Genomic DNA, 27893 nt, shown 5'->3' with positions numbered 1-27893 from the left:
CAGAAGACTTTTCTTTTCTAAGATTTATTTATTATATATGTAAGTACACTGTAGCTGTCTTCAGACACACTATAAGAGTGCATCATGGGGGCTGGTGAGATGGCTCAGTGGGTAAGAGCACCCGACTGCTCTTCTGAAGGTCCAGAGTTCAAATCCCAGCAACCACATGGTGGCTCACAACCATCCGCAATGAAATCTGATGCCCTCTTCTGGTGTGTCTGAAGACAGCTACAGTGTACTTACATATAGTAAATAAATAAATCTAAAAAAAAAAAAAAAAAAGAGTGCATCATATTGTTTTACAGATGGTTGTGAGCCACCATGTGGTTGCTGGGATTTGAACTCAGGACCTCTGGAAGAGCAGTCAGTGCTCTTAACCACTGAGCCATTTCTCCAGCCCCCCAGAACACTTTTCTAATAAGTTGCTCCAATGCACTCTACAGTTAAAAGCAGGCAGGTATTTAAAATGAATGTGAAATAATTTTAACGAGTTATAAGCCTTTAAAAGATTTAAATTTAGTCTTTAGTGTTTGGTATGGTAGTTCACACTTCCAGTATTCAGGAGGAAGAGATTCAGGAGTTCAAGGTCACCCAAAACTATATAAAGTGAAAACCAGCCTAGGCTATATAGATATCCTGTCTCAAAAACCTACAAGAGCAGATAGATAGTGTTGTTTGGTTGTATTACATGCCTGTAGCCCAGACCTGGGGAGGCAGAGGCAATAGAACTGCTCACAAGTTCAATGCTAGCCTAGTCTACATAGTGAGTTCCAGGCCAACAAGTGTAATACACAAAAAGATCTTGTCTCAAAATGCAGAGATTAATTGGTTGTGAATATTGCTCTGTAGTAGACTGAGCAGAGTGATAGGTTAAACCTCAAGTAAGAACACATATGTGTTTGTGTATAAATATATAATTATTGTATACATATAAACATATACATAGTTCATTAGGAGAATTTCAAAACTAGACATGATGATATATGCTAGATAATCTCAACACTTAAGATGCTGGGGAAGGAGGACCAGTAATTCAAGGCAAACAAACCCTGGCTGCAGAGCTGAATCCTGTTTCCAACTATCCCAACCTAGGCCTGTGACAGCCCGCGTTGGTATTCTCAGCTCCTCAGGAGGCTGAGTGAAGAGGATAACTGAAGCACAGGAGTTTAAGGCCAACCTGAGCTACGGGCTACCCCCGAGGTGGGGAGTGGGGAGCCAAAATAGGAATGTTACCCTGAGGATGGATTGAGCAGATTAACTAGGAAAAAGATTTACAACCCAAGAAGGTGCTTAGCCATTTAACTCAGAGATTTAATGAGAATAGGTTTTCGCAGGTTGTTCCACTGCCAGTAAGAACATAGTCCCTTTTTTCACTAGTCAAGTCACCCTCACTTACAGGAGGACTACATACTTGGCATTAAAATTTTTTTTGATTGTTTGAAAACTTATCTTACCCACCTTGATACCCAAAACTCCAGAGTTATGGCCCTACAAATGTTCTCCAATAGATCTTTTTGACATAACTCAAAGAGACAATAGAGTAGCAAGGAAATTTCGGGGGATGTCTGTAACGGTTGGGACGCCTCAAGAGTCAACAGGGTCTACACCAACCCAACTTCCCTTAGAAAACATAATGAGGGGATTATGGAACTGAACCTCGGTTGCTTGGCTTGGGCGTCCCCAAGGTGGTGGCCAAGGGAACGCAGACCAGTGACCTCCCACTCGGGGGCGCTGAAAGACCCGGGGGTTATTACCCTCAAAAGTGAGTACCTGCAAAGCTACGGCACAGAGAGTGGCTCCGGGCTCTCATTCCGGAGGCCGGGGCCTGGGGCCGGCCAACTGCACCTCCCGGCAGAGGGTTCCGCGCTCCGGGGCGGTAGTGACAGCACAGGTCGCAGAGAGATATCTCACGCTAACGAGGCTCCCGGATCCCAGAACTGAAAAAGCTATCGGACTGGTGTCGACTGGTTTTTCTCAGAGCTTCCCCGTCACACGTCAAGAGATCTCTCCCGCCCTAAGCCAGCAAACAGTCACTGCCCGGCGCCGCCATCCTTAGTGTTTGTTTTCATCCGCTTCAGTGCAGGCGGTGGGGAGGTAGAGGGCTACGGAGGAAATGCAGCTGCCTAAATTCAGCTGCACTTTCGCTACACCACAAACGACCTATTTAATATTTCTTTATATCAGAGTCTTCAAGAAAGGCGGTTTCTTTCCAGAAATAAATCATTTGATTAATTTTAAAGCCTTTTAGGAGAAAAAAAGGGTTTGGGAAGGAATTTGGGGAGTTGGAGACTGGACTTCGTGTGGAATGTACGGAAGCGAAGCGCAGGCCGCAGTGGCCGAGGTGCTGAAGACGAGGCGTGGGGCCGGCGCTGACGCGGAAGGGGCGGTGCTGCTGTTGCGAACCGTGGCGGCTTGTGTGCGGCCGTGGGTTCCGGAGGCGGGCCTTCTTCGGCCCGGAGAGTGGAGAGTGCTCCGGGTAATCCGGTAGCTACGGAAAGGTGGCTATCAGCGTTCGGTTACTCTGGGCCGAGCAGCCAGACTTTGGTTATCTTGCTATTTTTGAGACAAGGTCTCGCTGTGTAACTCAGGTTAGCTTTGAACGGAGTGTTGCTCCAGCAGGCATTAAGCACGCGGCGATGCTACCCAGTTTCCAGAATGCTAACATTACAGGCTGGACCAGCCTTAGGAGCTTTTTGTTTTGTTTTACTTTGTTTTGACTGGTGCTCGTGTAGTCCACGCTTGCCTCGCACATGATCTTCTGGTCTACACTTCCCAAGTACAGTGAGCCCATTCTTGGCTGGGGCATCTTTACTTACACGACTTTTAAAGGAATAAACTTTTAAAATACATCTATGTATTGGAGGCGGGCGTACTGTGGCAAGGGTGTTGGACGATTCTTTCCACCATATGGATCTCAGATAGCCAACTCACTTATTTCACCAGGCTTCACAGGCAAACCCTGTGCCCTCGGAGCCATCTTTGTCCCTTAATATTGTTTTGAAAGCGGGTTGAAAAGTGGCCCCTGTGTTCCAGACCTACCTGGTTCACTTAGCTTCTTCCTCCTTTCCTTCCTTTTATACTGGCTACTCTTTCTTCCTTTCTAGCCTAAAGCTTCGGGATTTGGGTCTCTTGAGATGAAGGGAAAGCCTGTTCAGCAGACAGTGTAGGTCCCCAGGCAGGGTCACAGACTCTTTCTTCCTTTCTTCCCCCCCCCCCCCCCTTTGTTCTTCTACCTCTCTAGTTGGACTGGTTTGAGCACTCCCACATCTGTGGAGCCATAGGGCTTTGCAAAACAAATCTCTGAGTAACCCTTAAGGTGTTTACAACTTGTCAGCTGTCTCCTGGTTGCCACAGACCTCTTTTACCTTGTGAATTGTTTGTTCTCATGTGTTGTTCTCAGTTGAAATGCCAGGCAGTAGATGAGCCACTGGGATTGAACTCCTATTGTCTGCAAATTAGACCAAGTTTGTCATACAGTAGTGAGTCAGTGGAGATAAATCTAGAGTTAACAAGTGAATGGTTGAAAAAGGTGTAGGTTTTGAGTTTCTAATTATTTTTTTCTTTTAATTAACATTTACAGAAAGAAGATTATAAATGTCAGAGCCATTTAACTGATGGTTAGCTGTTGAATTCTGATACTTACTGTGCCAGCCTCTTCGCTGGGAAAAATTCGGGAAAAGCAGATAGAAGAGGACCTCCACATTAGCAATGGCTATACCAATAACAGTGCTTGATTGTGATCTCTTGCTGTATGGCCGAGGTCACCGGACCTTGGACCGTTTTAAGCTGGATGATGTGACTGACGAATACTTGATGTCTATGTATGGATTCCCCCGACAATTCATTTACTACTTAGTGGAACTCTTGGGGGCAAGCCTTTCTCGGCCTACTCAGCGATCTAGGGCTATTAGCCCTGAGACACAGATCCTGGCAGCATTAGGGTTTTATACCTCAGGGTCCTTCCAGACTCGGATGGGAGATGCAATTGGAATTAGCCAGGCTTCTATGAGTCGCTGCGTTGCCAATGTCACTGAAGCCCTTGTGGAACGGGCCTCACAGTTTATTCACTTTCCAGTTGATGAAGCTGCCGTACAGTCTCTAAAGGACGAATTCTATGGATTGGCAGGGATGCCAGGGGTGATAGGGGTGGCTGACTGTATCCACGTAGCAATCAAGGCACCAAATGCGGAAGACCTCTCTTACGTCAACCGAAAGGGTCTGCATTCTCTAAACTGCCTGGTGGTGTGTGACATCAGAGGGGCACTGATGACTGTGGAGACCAGCTGGCCAGGTAGCCTCCAGGACTGTGCTGTGCTGCAGCGGTCTTCTTTAACCAGTCAGTTTGAAACTGGGATGCCCAAAGATAGCTGGCTTCTTGGTAAGTTTGCAAGTATAAATCTTCAGTTTATGTCCATAGAAAAGTTATGCAGGAGAGTGGGTGAAATCTGAGGTTCTGTAGTCTTACTCTTCATTCTTTGTTTAGCCTGTGACCTCTGGTAAGAACTCTCTGGGTCTTTTGTGTTCTTTCTTTCTTTCTTTCTTTCTTTTTTTTTTTTAAAGATTTACTTATTTATTATATGTAAGTACACTGTAGCTGTCTTCAGACACTCCAGAAGAGGGAGTCAGATCTCGTTATGGATGGTTGTGAGCCACCCTGTGGTTGCTGGGATTTGAACTCAGGACCTTTGGAAGAACAGTCTGTGCTCTTACCCACTGAGCCATCTCTCCAGCCCATCATGATTATTTTTAACTATACCTGTACTAGGAATCAAACCCAAGGCATGGGAATGCCAGGCAAGGATTTTACCACTGAACCCTCAACCTTTGCACATTGATTTAAAAAAAAAATTAGTATTTAAGGGATGGAGTGGTGTCTTGATGATTAAGAGCACATGTTCTTGAAGAGGACCTGGGTTTGATACCCATCACCCACATAGAGGCTCACAAATACCCATAACTCCAATTCCAAGGAACCTAAAACTTTCTTCTGATCTCCACAGTGTAAAATGTGCACACTGTACACAGATACATACCTAGGACCGATATACATAAAATAAACCTAAAAAAAATTTTAAACAGAAACAATATTTAAACCGAGTGTTATTTTATATGCTTGTAATCCCAAGACAGGATAGGCTGAGGCAAAAGGCTCTCAAGTTCCAGACACAGTGTTCCAGGCCAACCTGGATGTGGAGGGAGACCCTGTCTCAAAAGTAAAGGGCTAGGAGTGTAGGAGGTCCTGGGTTCAGTCCTCAGCACTGTGTTGGCTGTTGTGCATAATTGCATTCCCAGTACTCAGAAGGCAGGAGTATCAGAACTCAGGGTGATCCTCAGATACACAGGAAGCTTGAGGCTAGCCTTTGATACATGACCCCCTATCTCAAACGCTAAACAGGGGGCTGGAGAGATGACTTAGAGGTTACCTGCCTTTCCAGAACACCTGAATTCAGTTCCCAACACCCACATTGGGAAGCTGACAACTGCCAGTAACTCCAGCACTAGGGATGCATGTTCTCTTCTGGCCCCTTAAAGGTACTTGAACCCATATGGGCATACTTACACACACATACATACATACACACACACACACACACACAGACATGCTTTTTTTAAAATTAAACTGCTGGGCGTGGTGGCGCACGCCTTTAATCCCAGCACTCGGGAGGCAGAGGCAAGCAGATTTCTGAGTTCGAGGCCAGCCTGGTCTACAGAGTGAGTTCCAGGACAGCCAAGGCTACACAGAGAAACCCTGTCTCGAAAAACCAAAAAAAAAAATAAATAAATAATAAAATTAAATTAAACTAAGAATAATAATTACAATAAAATAAAGCTCATTCTCTGTAACTTAAAAATTACTTGCCTTCACTCTTTTTTTTTTTTTAAAGATTTATTTATTGATTATATGTAAGTACACTGTAGCTGTCTTCAGACATTCCAGAAGAGGGCATCAGATCTCATTACAGATGGCTGTGAGCCACCATGTGGTTGCTGGGATTTGAACTCAAGACCTTCGGAAGAACAGTCGGCGCTCTTACCTGCTGAGCCATCTCACCAGCCCTGCCTTTACTCTTCTAAGAATTTATTTTGGAGTTCTGTGTTCGGGGTCATGTAAAAGAAGACCGTTGGTAACAGAACATGCAAGTCTTGCATTTGGGAGGAGGGGTCAAGAGGATTCAAAGTCACCTTGATTTGCAAACACAAAGTCAAAAACAAACAGAAACCAAGATCACAAGAATTTGTATTGCCAACAGTAGCTACAGAAACAACCCTGTAGAGCAGTGCTTCTCAGCCTTCCAAATGCTGTGACTCTTTAATACAGTTCCTCATTCTGTGAAGACCCCAATCATAAAATTATTTTCATTTCTATCATAACTATAATCTTGCCGCTGTTGTGAATTTTAATGTAAATATCTGTGTTTTCTTTTGGTTTTAAGTGACTCCTGGGGAAGGTTCATTTGACCTCCCCAAAGGGTTTCAACCCTGAGTTTGAGAACCATTGTTGTAGAGACTCAGGAGCTATCTTAGCGGTAAAGTGCTTACCATTTGACTCTAGAGACCTGAATTTGATACGATTCAAGTATGGGGTCCCAGGCATTGAACCCATGTTTCAAAACAAAAACAAAAACAAACAGGCGTGTGGTGCACACAATTCTAGTCCTAGGGAGGAAGAGATGTGCAGATCTCTGCTCTAGGATGATCTCTAGCCTCAAAACACACACACATCAGCCAACATGCTTACCAGGACAGAGCTTGTTAATCATAATTAACAGAGCCTGTTAATAATTGTTATCATCTGTAAAATGGTGACTGTAATACCAGTGGTGCTGCCAGACAGTGGTTGCACACACCTTTAATCTCAGCACTCAGGAGGCAGAGGCAGAAAGAATTCGAGGCCAGCCTGGTCTACAGAGTGAGTTCCATGACATCTAGGACTACACAGAGAAACCCTGTAAAAACAAAAACAAACAAACAAAAAAGAGCTTGCCTCTCCAATCTGCTCATAGAGACTGAGTCTCATTTAAAGACCAACTCAGTGAGCTGAGCAAGATAGGAGTTTGTTCACCATTAAGTAGTGTAAACCAAAGCGACGACTCAACTGTCAAGTGTACTGTTAGAAACAATGAAACTCTCAAGCCGGAACACTTTGCTTGAGCTTTCCTTTTTCCTTTTTTAATCTGTATGGGTGTTTTGTGTGTCTGTGTACCATGTGTGTGCCTGGTACCCGCAGAGACCTGTAGAAGGTATTAGACATCCTGAGGCTGGAGTTACAGATAGCTAGGAGCTGGGAACCAAACTCACGTCCTCTGGAAGAGCAGCCAGCGCTGAGCTTTTTCTCTAGCTCCTTGTCAGGGTGAGCGGGTAGGATGTGTGTGTGCAGGGCTGTGGAGAGACACCATGACCAAGGCAACTCTTACAGAGGAACACATTTAATTGGGACTAGCTTACAGATTCAGAAGTTCTGTCCATTATTGTCACGGTGGGAACATGATGGCATCAAGCGTACTGGAAAAGGAGCTGAGAGCTCTACGCTTGTTTTATAGAAGGAAACTCAGACAGACTGGCCCTGGCCAGGTTTGAGCTTTTAAGACCTGAAAGCCCACCTCCACTGACACTTCCTCCAGCAAGTTCACACCTACTCCAACAAGGGCACCTCTCCTAACAGTGACACTCCCTATGGGCCAAGCATTCTTTTTTTTTTTTTTTTTTTTTGGCTTTTTCGAGACAGGTTTTCTCTGTGTAGCCTTGGCTGTCCTGGAACTCACTCTGTAGACCAGGCTGGCCTCGAACTCAGAAATCCGCCTGCCTCTGCCTCCCAAGTGCTGGGATTAAAGGCGTGCGCCACCACGCCCAGCTGGGCCAAGCATTCTTGCACATGAGTCTGTAGGGGCCATTCTTATTCAAACCTCCATACCTTTGAAGCTATACTCTTAGATAAACAACAGGACAGGGCTATATAATATACAACGTATTATGTTTTCTTTGTTTTGTTGAGACATGGTTTCTCTGTGTAGCCCTTGTTGTTCTGGAACTCTCTTTGTAGACCAGGCTAGCCTTAAACTCACAAAGATCCACCTATCTTTCTACCGGATGTCTTAAGCTCTAATTTGACATTTGTCTATCTATCTACTTATCACTTGCTATTTATTCTTTTACTTTTGTTTGCTACTTACTTAATACATTTGCTCATTCAAGACTGAAGGCATGGCTATTGTAGATCATCTCTGAACAATACAGAACATTCAGGTTGGCCATGACCTTAATAAGTAGCAGAAATTGGTCTTTAACTCTTCATCTTCCTGCTGAATTTTCCAAGTGCTTTATTACAGGTATGTGCTGCCATGCCTGGCTCTTTTCTTTTGTCTAGGTTAGAACTCCTCTGCTCAAGTGATCCCTCTGCCTCAGTCTCTGCTGTATCTGAGGGCTGGGGAATTAGAAGCAGTCAACTGGAGTCCTTGGTTGAATTCTCTCTCTGTGAACCAGCTGCCCATGCTGAACCTCCTCCAGCTTGTCTTTCTCACTGTGGGACATTCATATCATGAGCTAAATAGTAGGAATATCTGTTAATATGGTTCTCCTTCCAGCTGTTCCGAGGAGGGGATGTTTTGATTATAGGGCTGTTTTGTTGTTCTCTTCTCCTTACAAAGTTTGGAGGCTGCCCATCTCCAGACCGGGGGAGCCTTGGAAGACACAGAGGTGAATGTGCTTGGTCTGAACTTGGGGAGAAACCCTTGATTCTAGAGCCTAGTTTCTCAATGAACAGTACATGAGAGTTTGCCGATACAATGTACATTACACTAGGTTACATGGGATCCTGTATCAGGAAAAAGAAGAAAGAAAAGAAGGGAAGGAGGAAGAAGAGGATAAAAAGAAGTGTATGAAGGATACCCAGACAGGCTTTCAAGTTTCAAGAGAACATTAACCTCATAGTGATAATTGTCTGGGGGAAAAAAAAAGCTTTATCAACAGAGTTGGGATAACCTCTCTGTTAGTGGAAAACCCCTAGTGCATTTGTACTGTATGTGATCAAAGTGAAGTGCTTGCTATTTAGTAGATGCTCAGGAAATACCTGTCTTTAATTTTTAAATGCTCCATTAAAGAGAAACCACCCCATTGTCAAGTGGGCAGACCCCTGCCACAGTCAGGGGTTGCAGCATCTGACTGTCCTCAGTTACACATGCCATTTCCATGCAACATCTGCTGTTACATTGTTTTTCTCAACAGGATTTTGATTTGACTTCAAGTTTGGCCTCAAACTGACTCCTAAGATGGCCTGAACTCATAATCTTCCAGCCACAGCCTCCTTAGTGCTACTATTACAAGGAAATTCAAGACCAGCCAGGGAAATAGGAGACCCTGCCTTTTAAAGAAAGGCAAATAATATTATCAATGGTTTTATAAAAGAGGAAACTGTCTTTTCTTGTCTTGTCTTTGGTTTTTTTGTTTGTTTGTTTTTTTGTTTTTAAATAGGCATCTCACTGTCTCCCAGACTGGCTTAAAGAGCATGATTCTCTCTGCTCATATTGAGGTAGCTGGGATTACAGGTATCCACCATCACACTCCACTTTAAGTTCCTTTTGAGCCATCCCTTCCTGTTATTATCCTTAGCTGTCCCCATAGGTGTATTACCTAAACTCCCAGGCTCTAAGCACAGCACTTCTCTAAATAGTCAGCTTGGGTTCTTAGTTCTTCAGCTCTTAGGCTAGTGCTGTTAAGCAGCTTTGGGTAAGATCTCCCAGAATTTCTTATGGTTGACTGGGTGATTGCATAAGCATTTATAATCCGTTCCCCATCTAATCCTAATCTCCTCATGAGTATCTATTTTCCAGAGATGCTTGAATTTTAACCAGCTAGTGACTACAGAACTTGTTATTTTTATTTTGTGTGTGTGTGTATGAAATGTGTGTGAAATGTTTATAATATGTAAGTGTTTGGTGCATACATTCTATAGCATTTGTGTCAGATCAGAAACCTTTGGGGTTTTGTTTGTTTGTTTGTTGTTGTTTTTGGACACAAGCCCCAGATTTTTAATAAAAATATTCTCATTTTTGCTCTGCAAGTCCAAGATTATAAATTAGTAAATCTAACAGGAATGCTTTTTTAAAAATACAAATTAACATTCTCCTAACAATGAACAATTCCATTCTTTTGTTGTTGTTTGTTTTTTGTTTTTTTGTTTTGGTTTTTCGCCTCGAACTCAGAGATCCGCCTGCCTCTGCCTCCCGAGTGCTGGGATTAAAGGCCTGTGCCACCACAGCCCGGCTTCAAAGGCCTGATTTTATCTCTCATATCCTTAAAACAGGACAGGATGGGATGAGACTGCCACACCAGCTAACCACTGAGGTCACAAGTGTCAGCTAAAAGTGTACCAGAACTTTCTACTCTGTTTGGGACCTCTGTTCTACCCCCTCAACAAAAAGTTTTTTCAATAAGACTTTTCTTTCTCCTCCCAGCTGGACATAATGCTTCAAGAAGTGGCTTATACTACTCAGACATCTCTTCCACCACTTCTACTTTCTTCTTTTTCTTTTTGGTGGTGTCACTGTCCCCATCTCCAGGCTCGTCCCCCACTTTCTAGCACAGTTTTGGACTTTTTTTTTTTTTTTTTTTTTGGTTTTTCGAGACAGGGTTTCTCTGTGTAGCCCTGGCTGTCCTGGCACTCACTTTGTAGACCAGGCTGGCCTCGAACTCAAAAATCCGCCTGCCTCTGCCTCCCGAGTGCTGGGATTAAAGGCGTGCGCCACCACGCCCGGCTAGTTTTGGACTTTTTATCCTTCTCCTTTTCCTTCTTCAACTGGGGAGCGGTTGGAGGGGTCTCCTCACTTCCACTCACACTATCCCACTTCCTCTTTATGACGTTCACTGCTTCAGCAGCTGACTGAGGAGCTTGTACTGCCTCAGCAGCCAGTGCTGTCTTGCCAGAATCACAATAGTCAATGGAATCCTGTTTCCATGTGGCAGGGGCAGTGTCTGTGGGTTTGCCATGCTTGTCCAGAGGTCCCTGCTTGACTCCCCTTTGGACCTAAACCCCACTTTCAAGAATAAGTGTCTCTTTCCATGACCACCCTCTTTATTTTGGCTACTATACCATGGTCCCAGGTAGAAATCACTGCTGTAGTCATCAATGCAGTCGCCGTACAGATAGCTTCTCCCTTAGTGGTAATGACCACAATCTCCTAGTTGACCTCAATGCCATCCTCATATTGAAGAACACCAGGAAGCATGATCTTGGCCCCATAGCAGATTGCAGTCACCTTCTCACTCATGACTGCAGAACATAGCCTCCAAAGTTCCTGCCTCTGACCACCAACTCCCAGTAACAAGCCAAGGTGTACTCATAGTGTCCGAATGTACGTGCCAGCTCACAGCTCACCCAAAAGATTCCTAATCTTCTTTCTGGATCATATTCTATCATTTTGCTCTCGTAGATAGTCCTTACTTGAAGCTGCCTCTTTACTGCAGTAATAAGTGGGGGTTGCTGAAACAGGGCACCTGTCAGAGTTTCTAGGGCTCTAAAAAGCTGAATACCACCTTCAATAGCATTGTGCAGCTGGACAGTTCCAACATACTCTTTGCCTGCTGCACTCTGTTGTGATTTCACCAAACGAGTGTCTCCTTCAATGCACACAATTAAACAACAAGTCTCTTTGGGATCCAGTGTCCACTATGGCCAGTCTTCTGTACTTGACTACTTTGTTGGATCCAGCCTTCCACCTCATGGGAAGAGGGCTAGAGGGCTTGTCAAGATTAATGAAACCTGCCCTTTAGTCACAAGGGCCACTGAGAAGCATCTAATTGAGCCACTTTGGATTCTGGTTTGATAAGAAATTCTTCAGCATGTTGTATTTCGGCTATATCTTCTTGTAATGACTTCCAGTCTTTTTTCTTCTTATGCTTCTTTGGGAAAGTAATTACTTCTGCATCTGCCATCTTGAACTTGGAATTGATTCTCTGTTTCCACCTTTGTGTGAGTCCCAGGGATTGAATTCAGGTTATCAATTGCTTTACCCACTGAGCCATCTTGCCCTGCTCCTGGGTTTTTGTTTTTTGTTGTTTGTTTTTTTGTTTTGTTTTTCTGAGGAAGGGTTTTATGCTGAGCCCAAACGTGCTAATCACCTATTACAGTCCCTATATTCAGTATGTCACAGGTGTCACTGTTCAGTCTGGCATAAGTATTATTTTCATTAATGTTTACAGTGTCCTTTTAAGACATTTTTCTATTCCTGTGGACAGTTTGCAGGAGTTAGTTCTCTCCTCCTACACGTTGGTTCCAGGGATGGAACCCAGACCCTCAGGCTTTGTGTTTGTATTAAGCACCGTTACCGCATGTTTCCATCTCTCTCCCCCATTTCCTCTTAGCGCTGGCTGGATTGCTGTGTATACCATCATAGCTTGCTCTACATCCTTTTTTTTTTTTTTCTCTTTAAGATAGTATTTAGAAGAGTGAGGTCAGTTAAAAGAAGAATGGGAGTTGGTGTATGCTTGTAATCTCAGCATTTGAGAGGTAGAAACAAGAGCATCATATCCGAAGCTCGGGGGCCTGAACTACATGAGACCCTGGCTTCAAAACAAAAGTGGCAGAGGATAAGCCAGGTGTGGTAGTTCACGCCTATAACCCCAGCACTTAGGAGGCTGAAGCAAGAGGGTTGCTGTGAATTTAAGGTCAGCACGAGCTACCTAGGGAGTTTAGGTCTACAGAATAAGACTGTCCCAAAAAAGAAAACCAGCTAAATATAAACTTTAAATTTTTGTGAGACATCTCAGTTATTTTCAGCTAATCCAGTCTTAGAAACATAAGCTCCCAAATGAAAGAAGTCTTTTCTTATTTTTGGAACAGTGGCTATCTATGTTCAGGAGAACTTGGTGACCGGTTAGGAGGACAGTGCTCCCCTTGGTTCTCAGGGCCCGGTGTCTGATGAGGATTGCTAAGAAGTCACAACTCTGTGGGGGCCGCTCTGTTTGTCAGGACAGTCACACATTATACAGTGTTCTCTTGGACTAGAACTTTGCCCCCCATTTGTGTTTGTTTTTCTTAGGACTTCCCAGGATCCTCTAATAAGGAAGTCACTTAAAGGAAACGCCTTGTTTGATATTTGAGTCCACTCTGATCTCTTCTCAGTGTGATTGTTTGCATCATCATACTCATGTTTCCCCAGGTCGTGCTACACAAGCATTGTTATGTGATTGCAGTATCCGAGAATCTAGTACCCCTGAGTCCTGATGGCTACTGCAGACGCAGCTCTTACTCTTCTCAGCACTGGGCAGGCAAATCCCTGGGAAAGTGTATGAAATCCCCAGGTCATGCTTTCAGACATGAAACTTAATAGTAAAATTAGAAGTGTTCCTCTTGAGTGATTTTAGATCTTCTGTTAGAAAATCTTTTTTTTTTTCTTGAATGCCTTCTATTTACAGATTTGTAAAATTGCTATCTTGTTTGGGGGGCTGAGGTTGATTTGTTTGCTTGAGACAGGATCTCACATTGTAGACCAGGCTGACTTCAAACCCACAGAGACCTGCCTGACATAATTTTTATTAAGCCTTTTATAAAGAGCAGTATCGGGCTGGTGAGATGGCTCAATGGGTAAGAGCACCCGACTGCTCTTCCGAAGGTCCAGAGTTCTAATCCCAGCAACCACATGGTGGCTCACAACCATCCGTAACGAGATCTGGCGCCCTCTTCTGGAGTGTCTGAAGACAGCTACAGTGTACTTACATATAATAATAATAATAAAAAAAAAACAAAAAAAAAAACAAAGAAAAACACTTATTCTTATAAAGAGCAGTATCTCTGAATTTGAAACCTTCTGGTGGAATGGTGATGTACACGCCTACAACTCCAGCACTTGGGGTAAAGGAAGGAGGATCAGGAATTCAAGGTTATCCTTAGCTGCATAGTAAGGTCCAGGCCAGCTGGGTTACATGAATCTCTGCTCAAGAAAAAGAAAAGCAAGTGTGAAAAAGACAGAATTTTGAGGCTCTTCGCTGAGACAGAATGCGTCTTTATTTGTGCAAGGCCCCGAGTTCTCCCCAAGAAAAGTTAAGAAATAAAAGACCAAGAAAGAAAAGGCCAATAATTGGATTCCTGTGTCTCTACTGCCTTCCAATGATTGGATTCCTGTGTCTCTACTGCCTTCCAATAATTGGATTCCTGTGTCTCTACTGCCTTCCAATGATTGGACTCCTGTGTCTCTACTGCCTTCCTTTGTGTGCTCTCAGATGTGGATTTGTTAGCTCTCGGCTCTTTGTCCATTGCTTTTAGTCAAAGCTATTGCCAACCAACACTGCCTTATGCAGTGACATTGTCTTTCTGATGGGTTCTCCCTGTGTAGACAAGGCTGGCCTCACTGGTCATCTTCTTGCCTCAGCCTCCCAAGTGCAGACATTCCTCCTTTGTGCCACCTACACTGGAGTTGGCTTGAGGTCTTGACATTCATCACCTACTGTCACCACCACCATGGAGAAAAGGGAAGGGGCAATAGAGAATCATGGGCATCAGACATGCTTCAGAGAGGGAGGAGAGGGGGAGAGGGGCCAATCAGAACTAGTTCATGCTCTCTATTTAAAAGTATTTATTTCTATTTTATATGTATAAGACTTTGCCTGCATATATGTATATTATATGTGTGTGCTTGGTGTCCTTGGAGGCCAGAAAAGAGTGTTGATTTCCCTGGAGCTGGAGTTACAGACGATATAAGCCACATGTGGGTGCTAGGAATTGAATCTAGGTCCTTTGTAAGAGCAGCCCGTACTTTTGTTTATTATTTTTTTTCGAGACAGGGTTTCTCTGTATAGCCCTGGCTGTCCTGGAACTCACTCTGTAGATCAGGCTGGCCTCGAACTCAGAAATCCGCCTGTTTCTGCCCCCCACAGCCTGTATTTTTAACCTCTGAGCCATCTGTCCAGCCCTCCCTATACTTTCTTTTTTTTTTTTTTTTGGTTTTTCGAGACAGGGTTTCTCTGTGTAGCCCTGGCTGTCCTGGCACTCACTTTGTAGACCAGGCTGGCCTCGAACTCAGAAATCCACCTGCCTCTGCCTCCCGAGTGCTGGGATTAAAGGCGTGCGCCACCACGCCCGGCTCTCCCTATACTTTCTTATGACAACATTTTCTTCTGGTTACTATGCTGTGGTATGGTTTAGCTCCAAAGGCTGTTTATTTTCCTGTCCTTCCTCACTGTGTTTCCAAATGTCCCTGTTTTGTTCTGTGAGACAAGGACTCACTATGCAGTTCAGGGTGGCCTGGAACTTGAGGTAATCCTCCTGTCTCAGCACCTTGAGCATGGAGATGAATCAGGAGCACCACAACTATCCTGAATTTCATTTTTTGTTTGTAATCCATTCATAGTCACATTGTCTTTGGCTTTTTATACAGGTGACAGTTCCTTCTTTCTCCGATCCTGGCTCTTGACACCACTACCCATTCCTGAGACTGCAGCGGAGTATCGCTACAATAGGGCTCATTCTGCAACTCACAGTGTGATTGAGAGGACGTTGCAGACCCTCTGCTGTAGGTTCCGGTGCCTGGACGGATCCAAAGGGGCGCTGCAGTACTCACCGGAGAAATGCAGTCACATCATCTTAGCTTGCTGTGTCCTTCACAACATTTCCCTGGACCACGGCATGGATGTTTGGTCCTCTCCAGTGCCTGGACCCATTGACCAGCCCCCTGAGGGGGAGGCCGAGCACATGGAGTCTCTGGACTTAGAGGCTGACAGGATCCGGCAGGAGCTGATACTCACTCATTTCAGTTAGAATGAGGGAGAGGGAGGAGGAAGGCTTTCCAGAATAAACTGACAATTTCCCCCGTATTAGCACTGGGCAGGTCAGTCATCCAGTGGTACTGAAAGTGTGCACTTGTCATACATTTTTAAAATTTCAGGAGGGCAGGTGCAAGGGCAGATGTGTCAACTAGACCAAAATCAAGACAGTGTTTCCCTAATGTTCAGTGAACCCCAGGCTGTGCACTGTTCTTTGGAAAGTTTACTAGTTGCAAGAACAAAATCACACAATGAAGGAGAAAACAGCACACAGCCAAAGAGTTTTATTGTTTCAGTTGTCTGGAGATCTCAAAGAAAAGTGTTTGTCCTGATTGATTTATTTACTCATTTATTGCTAGTTTGTGTGAGACAGTTTTTTATATAGCACAGGCTGTCCTGGTACTCACTGTGTAGCCCAGGTTGGCCTGGAGCTTGTAACAGTTCTCCTGCGTCAGCCTCCCAAATACTGGTCTACGCTATCCTGCCTGGTGCCCTGGGTCTTTGTTTTTCTTCTTTGCTATCTACGTAGGCAAATAGAAAGAAAGAATGAATTTAGTTGAGAAATGATCGTCTAACATAAGTTAGTGAGCACTTGCCTAGCATGTGTGGTGTATTGATCCCTAGAACTGAAAGAAAGAAACAGTAAAAATAAAGAGAAGGGCTGGAGAGATGGCTCAGTAGTTAAGAGCACTGACTGCTCTTCCACAGCCATCTGTAATGGGATACAGTGCCCTCTTCTGGTGTGTGTGTGAGGACAGCAACAGTGTACAAACACAAAATAAATCTTTTAAAAATAAAAAAAGAGAACTACTTCTGGACTGCACTTGTGGGATTGTTCTGAAGAAGACATTAAACTGGGCATGGTGGAGCACGCCTTTAATCCCAGCACTTGGGAGGCAGAGGCAGGTGGATTTCTGAGTTCGAGGCCAGCCTGGTATACTAGTGAGTTCCAGGACAGCCAGGGCTATACAGAAAAACCCTGTCTCGAAAAAAACAAAACAAAACAAACAAAAAAGATGTATATATGTATGTGTGTGTGTGTGTGTTATGTATGTGAGCACACTATAGCTGTACAGATGGTTGTGAACTTTCATGTGGTTGTTGGGAATTGAATTTTAGGACCTCTGCTCCAGTCAGCCCCACTTGCTCAGTCCCTGCTCACTCAGGCCCAAAGATTTATTTATTATTATATATAAGTACACTGTAGCTGACTTCAGACATACCAGAAGAGGTCGTCAGATCTTATTACGGGTGGTTGCTAGGATTTGAACTTAGGATCTTTGGAAGAGCAGTCAGTGTTCTTACCCACTGAGCCATCTTGTCAGCATGCTCACTTTTTTTTTTCTTCCATTTTATTATTGTGTTGCCCAAACTGGCCTTGAATTCACTAGTCTAGACACACCTTAACCTTGTGATCCTCCTACTTCAGGTTCCTGAATAGCTGGGATTGCAGACCTATGCCACCAGACCTGTCTTGGTTATGTTTCCTTGGGCAATGATATGAGAATACTTATATAGTATGTTTGGAAATTCTTTGTAGAGAGGACAGTCCTTGGGAGAAACAGGAAGCCCTGTCTTTAAAAAGCCGAAGTAGAAAGCATGTCTTGAAATCAGCTCTAAGAGTTAGACCTTAGGATATTATATGCAGAGTGATAGACGGAACTTCCCAGGAAATAAATAAACCCCTAACAAGTCTTGTTCTAAAATCTCACTGTTGTAAAAATAACCCGATAGGGATAATGCAAGTGTGAACGAGGCTCACACGTTGGTGTCTTTGCTAGGACTGAAAAGAGTTTCCTGAGGATTGTCTGGTTCCCAGTTCCTCAGTCACTCATCATGTGACACCTCTGAGCTGGCCTCTTGGATCATTTTCTACCTCCCTTTGGCAGTGTTAATCTGGTGACGAAGAAGAAGTGAACAGCGGATGACAGAGGAATGTGGAAATAAATCGAGGGTGACTCATCGTAAAGATTAGAAACAATTATGGATTATTATCTGCTCTTTATTTCTATTCCAAATGCTGTTTCTCATCCTAATCTTCTGCTGTGACGTGGGTGGCTCGGCAGGAGAGCAGACTTAATGGGTTCAGGGAGGTCCTGGATGTGGGGCAGTGGATAGTTGTTTGGAAACAAGTTCTGAGCATTATACAGTGAAGACTTTGTTACATTTTGTTCTTTGTACATTTTTTTCTGTTTAGTTTGAGATAAGATCTCATTATATAGCCATGACTAGCCTTGTACTATTTAGTTCAAGGTTGCCTTAAATTCACCAATCTTCTTACCTTAGCCTCCCAAGTACTAGAATGACAGACATGCCACAGTACCTAGCTCTGTTTTTGTTTGTTGGGTTTTACTTTTGTCAAGAGTCTCACTAAGTAACTTTATTTGACCTAGAACTCACTATACAGCCCAGGCTAGCCTGGAGTTCATAGAAATCCACCTGCTTCTAGTCCTCTGTAGTGCTGGGAATGAAGGCCATAATCAGCCACCTGCTTTGTTTGTTTGTTTGTTTGTTTTTGCTTGCTCTATCTATAGATTGATGGATCATCTATCTATCTATCTATCTATCCTTTTTTTTTTTTTTTTTTTTGGCTTTTTCGAAACAGGGTTTCTCTGTGTAGCCCGGATGTCCTGGAACTCACTCTATAGACTAGGCTGGCTTCAAACTCAGAAATCCACCTGCCTCTGCCTCCCAAGTGCTAGGATTAAAGGCATGTGCCTTCATTGCCTGGCCTATCTATCTAATCTGTCTGTCTGTCTGTCTGTCTATCTATCTATCTCTATTTGAGACAGGGTTTCTTTAATCAGTCATCTACTTTTTGTTGTTTTTGCTTTTTCTTCCTTTCTCCTCCTCCTCCTCCTCCTCCTTCCTTCTCTCCCTCTCTCTCTCCCTCTCTCTCTCCCTCTCTCCCCCCTCCCTGTCCCCTCCCCCTCCCCTCCGTCCCTTTCTTTCTTTCTTTCTTTCTTTCTTTCTTTCTTTCTTTCTTTCTTTCTGACAGGGTTTCTGGATGCTCTGGAACTTCTGGAGATCCACTTGCCTCTGTCTCCAGAATGCTGGGATTAAAGATGTGTGCCACCATGCCTGGTTTGGGTTTTATTTATTTTTGTGCTGGGAAATCAAACTCAGAAGCTAGCACACACTAAGAAGCATTCTACTTGCTTTGCAAAGCTTAGCAGCAATAGCTTGTTTTGTCTCCCTTATAAACTCTGTAGCCTAGTTTATCCTTAAACTTGCCACCCTCTTGCCTTCCAAGTGCTGGGGAAAAAAAAAATAAACTGAAAGACATTACCCCTGTGTATGTCCATGTGCTTGGGCCTGTTTTACTTTCTACATCCTACCAAGATTTTACAAAATTGTATGTATAAGAAATGAGAGACTCAAAATTAACATTCTCCAGTTCGTTTTTCTGTTTTAGTCTTTCTAAATTCTGTGTGATTGACAGGGATAAGGTCTATTCTTAGGATGACAAACTATCCTGGTTTGCTCAGGGCTGTCACAGCTTCAGCACTGAAAATCCTGTGTCCAGTTGATCATTATAACAGGAAGAAACTCGGGGGGCGGGGGAACCATTATCCTACCTTCAAGAGAGTCTCCATAAGGAGAACCTTCTAGAACACAAAAATCAACAACCAGCACAACAGTGAGCTGTTACATGTCCATGCCAGCTGTCTTAGTCAGGGTTTCTATTCCTGCACAAACACCATGACCAAGAAGCAAGTTGGGGAGGAAAGGGTTTATTCAGCTTACAATGTCATACTGCTGTTCATCACCAAGGAAGTCAGGACTGGAACTCAAGCAAGTCAGGAAGCAGGAGATGATGCAGAAGCCATGGAGGTATGTTACTTACTGGCTTGCTTCCCCTGGCTTGCTCAGCCTGCTCTCTTATAGAACCCAAGACTACCAGCCCAGAGATGGCACCACCCACAAGGGTCCTTTCCCCCTTGATCACTAATTGAGAAAATGCCTTACAGTTGGATCTCATGGAGGCATTTCCTCAACTGAAGCTCCTTTTTCTGTGATAACTCCAGCTGTATCAAGTTGACACAAAACTAGCCAGTACACCAGCTTACACAGCACACCTCAGGCTGGTCTCAACTTCTACTCATTTGGTTTCTTATTAGGAATCCATCCTCCAGTGTGAGAAGAATCCTAGAGGCTTACGGATTTCAACTCTGGATCCCTGTTGTTCAGTCTGAGCCTGATCAACTTCTCTGTAAGAACAAGCACTCAGTTGCTCACTGTCAAGCTGAAAATTCACATTCAGACCAACTTCTGCAAAGGAAACTGGCAGATCTCTGCTGGTGGATGCAACCTTTTCTTTTCTTGCTCTAGGCAGAGAAGAAAGGAGGCACCATACCCTGAAACAACATTTCTGTACATAAATCATCTTTCCTGTGGATTCACAAAGTAGTCTAGCCTCAGTTTTTCAAGTATTTCCATTTGCAGGTGATAGTTTTACACGTGTGTGTAAAACTACAATTGCTTTTTTCTCAAAGTGTCTGCAGGGTTCTGGGGTTATAACTTTGTTGGTAGAGTGTTTGCCTAACATGCATAAAGGTCTGGGCTCAGTTCCTAGCACTTCAGCACTTCAGAGAACCAGGCATGGCCATGTAGCACTTGAGAGGTAGAGGCAGGAGGATCAAGAGTCAGAACTCAGAAATCCACCTGTCTCTGCCTCCCAAGTTCTGGGATTAAAGGCTTGCACCACCACTGCCCAGCTCTTAGCATCTCTTGACTAATTTAGCACTTCTTGAACACAATTTACATTCCAGTCGAAATCATTTAGAGTCATAGAGCATCTTCCATTCTATAAAGCATGATGGCTCATGATACCTTTTGTTCCAGCACTTGGGAGGTGGAGTTAGGTGAATCTCTGTGAGTTTGAGGACAGCCTAGTCTACCGAGTGAGTTCTAGGACAGCCAGGGATACACAGAGAAACCCTGTCCCCAAAACCAACCAACCAAAAACAAAACAAAACAAAACAAAAACCCCCCAAATTATGTTTTACCCACAAGCCCAGAAAACCCACTGAAGCCCTATTCCCTACTGAATAAGCCTCTCTTCCTCCCTCCCTCCTCTCTTTCTCTCTTGGTGTTTCTGGTTTGCTTTTCCATTGCTGTGATAAACACCATGACCAGAAACAACTTGGGAAAGGATTTATTTCATCTTACAGGTCACAGTCTATCATGAATGGAAGCAAAGGCAGAAGTCAAGGCAGGACTTGCTGCAGAGACCATGGAGGGATGATATTTACGGCTTGCTCCTTTGGCTCACTCAGATCAACACCACTACCTTCTTCATGTCCCTGCATTCATGCATACATACCCACGCTCAGCACACACACACACACACACACACACATACACATACACACACTATTTAAAAAGTTCCCCAATTCAGGCAGTTGAGACGCAGAGTCGTTCCTGACTATACCAGGCCTGTGTCTTCATGCTGATTCATATGTTCTCTTTTCCTCGGTATTAAATATCGGGTCTCACAGGGATTCTTCTGTTACTTCTACCTCCTCTCCCCGCTGTCCAATACTTCGTATGGGTTCTAAGTTTGATCCCAGCATTCGGTAGGTAGAGGCAGGTGGTCTCTGAGTTTGAGACCAACCTGGTCTACAGAGTGAGTCCCAAGACAGCCAGGGCTACAACAACAATCAAAACCCCCAACAAACTGATAATTCTACCTCATCATTTTCACCCACCTTCTTCCAAAACCATTAAAGAAAACAAACCAAAACTGGTACTCTGTACTATGTAGCTCTGGCTGGTCTAGAACTCAGAATGTAGACTAAGTTGGTTTCATACTCACAAAGATCAGCCTGCCTCTGCCTGCCTGGTGCTGGGATCAAAGGTGTGCAGTGCCACAGCTGGCTCTTCATTTTCCTGACAATTCAGGGGCTAGTGCCCTTAGGTGAGCTCCTTCTTTCTGAAAGAAATAGCTGAATTTCAATTGAATGTCTTATGGCAAAGTTCACATAACTGATGCCATAATCTGTTTATGCCCCCATCCCATATGTTCCAGTTTCATACACTGTATATATTCTCTACTATGTCAGTCATTTCAGGGTGCTATGTACTCCTGTACTCATGTAGTAGGCCCCCTTTTATTAAGGCCTTACATTTTCATATAGTGAATGAGTCGTTCAGTGAGTCTCCTATAAATTCTCTACCCTCACAGGGAGTAAGATCTCAGTTGCATTTTTTTTTTCTTTTTCAAGACAGAGCTTCTCTGTTTAGCCCTGGAACTCACTCTGTAGACCAGGTTGGCCTTGAACTCAGAAATCTGCCTGCCTCTGCCTCCCAAGTGCTGGGAATAAAGGTGTGTCCGGCTTCAGTAATGTGTCTTATCACCCATAGCAGGGACAAAGCAATGGCGCCATAACAAGAACATGGCATTCCATACCCCCTGGGGAAGGATGGCCTTATCAGGAATGCCTGTGGGCCAGCTCTATCCTCAAATGGCTAAATTTCAGTTGCAGGTCCTATCACCCACAGCAAACTCACCTTTACTCCTCCCCATCTTAGCTTTGATTCTGTCCCTCAACTGTTCAGGTAACAAGTGTTGTTTTCCTGGAGACATGTGAACAAAACACTTATTCATCCTAAATATGGCATCAATGGCCGATAAAATAAATAATTCCAGCCAAGTTTAGCTTGAGCCAATGAGGGTTGCTTGTAGAAGAATAAGCAAAGGGTTACTGACAGGAAAGTGGGCAACTTATGGCAGCTATACCACTCAAGAGTCTCTGTCCTCCTCCAGTCATTAAATACTTATGTCCTTGAGTAGGGGAGGGCCATTGTACACTGAGTCTGGAGCCCCTTTCACATCAGGGGATGTTATTATCCACCAGTGGGCCCAATCTTATAGACAAACAGCTATTCTGATGCCAAGATTGCAACAGCATATCCTGGGCCTGGAGGACAGAGTTTCTACAATTGTGGCTATGTAACTAAATTCTGCCAGTAGAATATAACTGGGAAGTTCTAAGATGTGCCCTGTAACAAGGAGATTTATTTTGCTTTTTTCAGCTTTGGTGGCTGGAATGTGGACACTGGGCTGGGGAGGGGAATATGGATATAAAGTCTAGTCTTGAGCAATTATTCGGAAATAGAGAAAAGCCATTTATTGAATAGAGAAAGGCACTAAGAAGGAACCTAGTCCTGGACGTTGAATGTAGTCTGACTTACTCTAAATTGTACATCTTTCTATTCCTTTTTTCTCTTTTTTTTTTTCAAAAAAGATTTATTTATTTAATTTATGTAAATACACTGTCTTCAGACATATCAGCATAGGGCATTGGATCCCCTTACAGATGGTTGTGAGCCACCATGCAGTTGCTGGGAATTGAACTCAGGACCTCTAGAAGAGCAGTCAGCAGTCAGTGCTCTTATCCACCAAGCCATCTCTCCAACCCTTTGGATTTCTTTCTTTCTTTTTTTTTAAAGGTTTATTTTATTATTATATCTAAGTACACTGTAGCTGTCTTCAGACACACCAGAAGAAGGTGTCAGATCTTATTAAGGATGGTTGTGAGCCACCATGTGGTTGCTGGGATTTGAACTCATGACCTTTGGAAGAGCAGTCAGTGCTCTTACCTGCTGAGCCATCTCTCCAGCCCTTTGGATTTCTTATATGGCAGAAAAATAAACTTGTACCTTGTTTCAGGTTTGGACTTTGTTTTTTTTTTTGAGGGGGGGAGGGAGGGGGAACAACGTAGTCCTAGCTGTCCTGGAACTCACTGAGTTGATCAGGATGGCCTCTTGAACTCACAGAGATCTGTTTGCCTGTGCTTACTGAATGCCAAGTGCTGGGATTAAAGGCATGGGCTAGCATGTGTGGTTCTTTTGGGGTTTTTTGTTTGTTTGTTTGCTTTTTTTTTTTTTTTTTTTTTGGCCAAGGCTGGCCTCAAACAATCATATTGCAATCTCCCTTGCCTCAGCCTCTAGAAAGTTGGGATTAAAGATGTAAAGATGTACAGTATCATTTTTGTTTGCTTATGTCCAAGAAGACCTAATCATAAACAATAATATTGTAATTGCCTTTTCTCAAGAGTAGCAAATACCTGTCACATGAAAAATATCTAGAAACAATGTATTCATGTACAGTATGGAGTTTGGCCAGTACAGTTGTTAGGAGCAGCTACAAATCAAATATGTCTGTAAAAGCCTGTAATTCCAACTAGTGGGAGACAGAGGAAGGAAGATAGACTTTGAAGTAATATGGATTACATAGTGAGATTATGTTTAAAAAAAACAAAGCCAGGCATGGTTGTTTATAATCCCAGCGCTCAAGTAGCCTGAGGCAAAAGGATTGCTGTGAGCTTGAGGTCAGCGTGGGCTGCATAGTGAGTTCCAAGCCAGCCAGGCTATAGAGTGTGAGCCTCCACGGCAGTCTCTCACACTCCCTCAGGCACACTGCACATGTGGGACAGGAAGGCAAGCACATCAGAATCTCAAAGCCATTCTTGGCTACACAGAGTTCAAGACCAGTGTGTGTACTACACTAAATCCTGTCTCTAAAAACTATTTAGTGAACTAGCTATGTAGCTAACTAAAAGCACACTGTGGACTGTGGCTTTAGATCCTTGGAAGAAAATAAAAGAGAAGTGTTAAGCCGGGCGTGGTGGCGCACGCCTTTAATCCCAGCACTCGGGAGGCAGAGGCAGGAGGATTTCTGAGTTCGAGGCCAGCCTGGTCTACAAAGTGAGTTCCAGGACAGCCAGGGCTACACAGAGAAACCCTGTCTCGAAAAACCAAAAAAAAAAAAAAAAAAAAAAAAGAGAAGTGTTTTTTGAGAAAGAATAGAATAGGCTGGGAGGTTGTGGTGTTCGCCTTTAATCCCAGCACTCCGGAGGCAGAGGCAGGCGAATCTTTGTGAGTTGGAGGTCAGCCTGGTCTACAGAACCAGTTCCAGGACAGCCAAGGGTACACAGAGAAGCCTTGTCTGGCAAAACAAACAAAACCAAAGAATAAAAATTTAAAAACAAGGTACAGGAACTTTCCCCTCCCACATTAAGGTGTGCCATTTTCTCTTGGATATTCTTGTAAAGCTGACCTGGAGCATTCATAGCGATTTGATTGTTCTTCAGCTCTGAGTGGAAACCGAGAATAAAGTGGTGAAGTCATTTGTTCAACTGGGACAAGTAGTGTGAGAAGTCTCTAAGTGTACGGCAGTCGTTGAACTATTAAGACGAGCTTTATTCTGCTATGATTTATCTTCAATCAATCCTTTTTCACTTAAAACAAGGTCTTTGGTGGCACATGCCTTTAATCCCAGTACTTGGGAGGCAAAGGCAGGCGGATATCTGAGTTCGAGGCCATCCTGGGCTATACAGAGAAAGCCTGTCTCGAAAACCACACCTACAAAAGAAACAAAACAAACAAAACAAAACAAAAACCCAAACCAACAACCAACCTACCAACCAAAAAAAAAAAAATAAACCAAACCAAAACAACAACAACAAAAAAAAAACCCAAGGTCTCATATAGTCCAGCTTGGCCTTGTGCTTAACTGAGTATGACTTTGAACTCCAAATCCTCATGCCTCCTTGTCTTAAAAATGCAGGGATTACAAGCGTGCTCCTGTCTCAAAAATTTAGTTCTCTAAATTACTTTAACACTCTGTCACCAACAGAAAATGGCAGAAACCCAGCCTACTCTACGCTGTAGTTTATGATCTGGATTTGTTTATTTATGCCTAGGAAGGCAGCCGGATTTGCAGCAGGAGCTGAGCAATGTTTCGGCACTCGGCTGCAGTGCCTTGAACGATTGCTGGGGCGCTCTTCCTTTGATGTCTGGGCGTTCGTGTGTTCGATGATCTTTTGCGGCGTCTTCTTGGTTGATGTCTCCAGAGCGGCGGCGGCGGCGGCAGTGCCAGGTCCGGGACTGAGTTATCCCGGAGGCCTCGGGCTCTGGCCGCTTTCTTCCGCTGGTCGGTCGAGCGGACCCCTCGCTTCCTTCGGCCTCTCCCCGCCTTCCGTCCGTGGCTCCGTGCGCTCGCTGGCCTTCGGGCCGAGCTCTCACTCTCCTCGCAGGTAGGCCCAGGAGGAGCCTGGGAGGCCCGGTCCCGCATCCTTCCGCCCAAGGCAGGAGGAGACCTTATCGCCGACCGGTGGGCGAGCGCGCGGCCCGCCCGGGCGCGCGTTGTGAAGGGGGTTGCGCCCGGGGGCGCGGCCGGAGGGCGGCCCGGAACTGAGCGAGAAGCCGGAAGGAGGGAGAGATGCTGAAGCTGCCGGCCGGGTTCTGTAGAGAAGGGGGTGTCGGGTCCTGGACGCGTGTCGTCACCCCTGGATTGTAGGAACTTGGCTTTCTTAGACCCTATTCCCTTTCTCCTTTCCTACAACTCCGGTTCCGGATGTCATGCCTCAGTTGCACTGGGGACCCCTACTGAGTTCAGCCTCGGAGTGCCCTTTTGAGTAGGTGGAGGCTATTGAAACTAGGCCCTCCAGCTCCTAGGAACGAAATATCACTTCTAGTCTTTTGGGGTAGGGAAACCGAGGCTGAGGTATGTGACTTTTCCCTGTGACCTCGACATCATTAAATGTGCTGTAAGATTCTTTTTTTTTTTGTCTTTAACAGTTCACAATTCTCCCATTTTACTGGTCACTTTTTACTTAACAGTCTCTCATTTGACTTCTTGGAACTCTTCTTTCTTAGAAGCATATATTGTGTTACTGGAGGCTTCAGACATTAAGGAAGCAAGTGATGTTTTTGACTGGGTTTGCTTTTTCGAAGTTTGTATCGTTTTAGCAAAACTAGTAAGGATAGTTTAGTTTTGTTTGCTCATAAGTAATTTTGTTTACTTCCACTTTACTTCTGATTAATACTGATTCCACTCTTCAGCTTGTTCTGAAACTTTCTGCGATGGTGTTAAGTACTTAGTGCAAGATGGAAGATGGTTAAGATGGTTAAGACTTTGAATTCAGGTTCTTGTGGAGGTCTTTTCTAGGAGGTATCTAAAGGGAATCCAAGGAGTCTGTTTTGAAACTTTTTTTTTTTTTTGTATTTGGTTAGTGATTTAGTCATTTTATTCAAGAGTTTAAAAGTCTGTGTAGAAATTATTCAGACATAATTGAATTGAAGATGAATCTTTTGTGAACTTCACTGTTTCTCTTTTCTTTTTCAAGGCCTTAAGGTCTAAGTGTTTTTGTTAATTTCATTTAATCAAGTGTCTTGATCCTAATAAAAAGTCTTGGAGGTCATTTGATGTTGGGTAAGTTTCCACACTATGTAGACATCGTTGGAGAGTTGACTTTAAGGGTGTACAGATTGTGAAAATCAGTTTCCGCACAGTTTTAAGATGCTTCAGGAACTTTAGAAAGGTGATGGAATTTTACATCGTTTCTCTAACTTTTCCTTTAATGTATGTGTAAGGCCAGCGAGGCTTATTATGAGTTCTCTTTAGAAGTGCTGGGAATTCTGAACCCAAGGCCACATGCATGTGCTCTGCCACAGAGCTACATCCCTACCCCTGAGATCAGTGATACTTAAATGAGGGTGATTGATGGAATGATTGATTGTGTGTCCATGTGTCTGTCTGCACATGGGCATGCCATGCATGCATGTGGATGTCAGAGGACAATTTTCAGGAGTCACATGGTCCCCAAGTGAATTCAGGTTATCCGGCTTGATAGTAATCTGAGCTATTTTGATGGTTCATGGAAATCAAATCTTTTGATCATAAGCAATTTTGTTCATTTTCTTTCTTTTTTTTTTTTTTAAGATATCTAAGTACACTGTTGCTGTTATTCAGATGCCCCAGAAGAGGGCATCAGATCCCATTACAGATGGTTGTGAGCCACCATGTGGTTGCTGGGATTTGAACTCAGGACCTTTGGAAGAGCAGTCACTGCTCTTAACCACTGAGCCATTTCTCCAGCCCTGATCATAAGCAATTTCTTAGTTATCAGGACCTTGGTACTTTCTGTAAGTGTGTAGACTCTAGGTTGAGAAATTAATCCAAAATTCTATATTCTTTGAAGTTTTTATGATGGAAAAATATTTATCAAAGCAAAGAATGTAGAGGTAGAAGTAACATTGTCCGCTGGGAATTTATAGTTGTAAGTGGTGTTTTAGTGACTCCTAATGATTGACAAATAAGAAATGGTGATTGCTATGTATGTCATGAAGAA

General features: G+C 43.9%; 3 protein-coding genes and 1 pseudogene across 12 annotated transcripts in view; 2 read left to right on the top strand and 2 right to left on the bottom strand.

The window, feature by feature from the left end:
- The window catches only part of Atg13 (autophagy related 13), a 42052-nt gene extending 39951 nt beyond the window's left edge, over positions 1-2101 (bottom strand). For all 5 annotated transcript variants that reach the window (XM_021185714.3, XM_029473899.2, XM_021185684.3 and 2 more), the window contains exon 1: positions 1771-2101. The gene's annotated coding sequence lies outside the window, so the exon portion shown is untranslated. The remainder of the gene's footprint in view (positions 1-1770) is intronic.
- A 280-nt stretch (positions 2102-2381) lies between these two features.
- Harbi1 (harbinger transposase derived 1) lies at positions 2382-16555 on the top strand. Of its 3 annotated transcripts, none has more exons than XM_021155477.3 (3): positions 2382-2498; positions 3581-4378; positions 15369-16555. In XM_021155477.3, the coding sequence occupies exons 2-3, from the start codon at positions 3709-3711 to the stop codon at positions 15746-15748; spliced, it is 1050 nt and encodes a 349-aa protein (XP_021011136.1). In that variant the 5' UTR covers positions 2382-2498; positions 3581-3708; the 3' UTR covers positions 15749-16555. The 3 variants fall into 3 exon arrangements, with proteins under 3 accessions (XP_021011136.1, XP_029324831.1, XP_021011135.1); XM_029468971.2 differs by having other exon boundaries at positions 2396-2588; XM_021155476.3 differs by having other exon boundaries at positions 2396-2776.
- LOC110289322 (H/ACA ribonucleoprotein complex subunit DKC1-like) lies at positions 10483-11928 on the bottom strand (annotated as a pseudogene).
- An 8913-nt stretch (positions 16556-25468) lies between the features above and the next one.
- Ambra1 (autophagy and beclin 1 regulator 1) overlaps positions 25469-27893 on the top strand; it is a 181213-nt gene continuing 178788 nt past the window's right edge. For 2 of the 4 annotated variants that reach the window (XM_021182592.3, XM_021182585.3), the window contains exon 1: positions 25469-25796. The gene's annotated coding sequence lies outside the window, so the exon portion shown is untranslated. The remainder of the gene's footprint in view (positions 25797-27893) is intronic. The other 2 variants (XM_021182606.3, XM_021182598.3) reach the window with 2 other exon arrangements.

The sequence above is a fragment of the Mus caroli genome, unplaced genomic scaffold (genome assembly GCF_978045245.1).
Source record: "Mus caroli unplaced genomic scaffold, Mus_caroli_1 scaffold_2, whole genome shotgun sequence".
NCBI lineage: Eukaryota > Metazoa > Chordata > Mammalia > Rodentia > Muridae > Mus > Mus caroli.
This window is presented reverse-complemented; position numbering and strand designations above follow the sequence as displayed.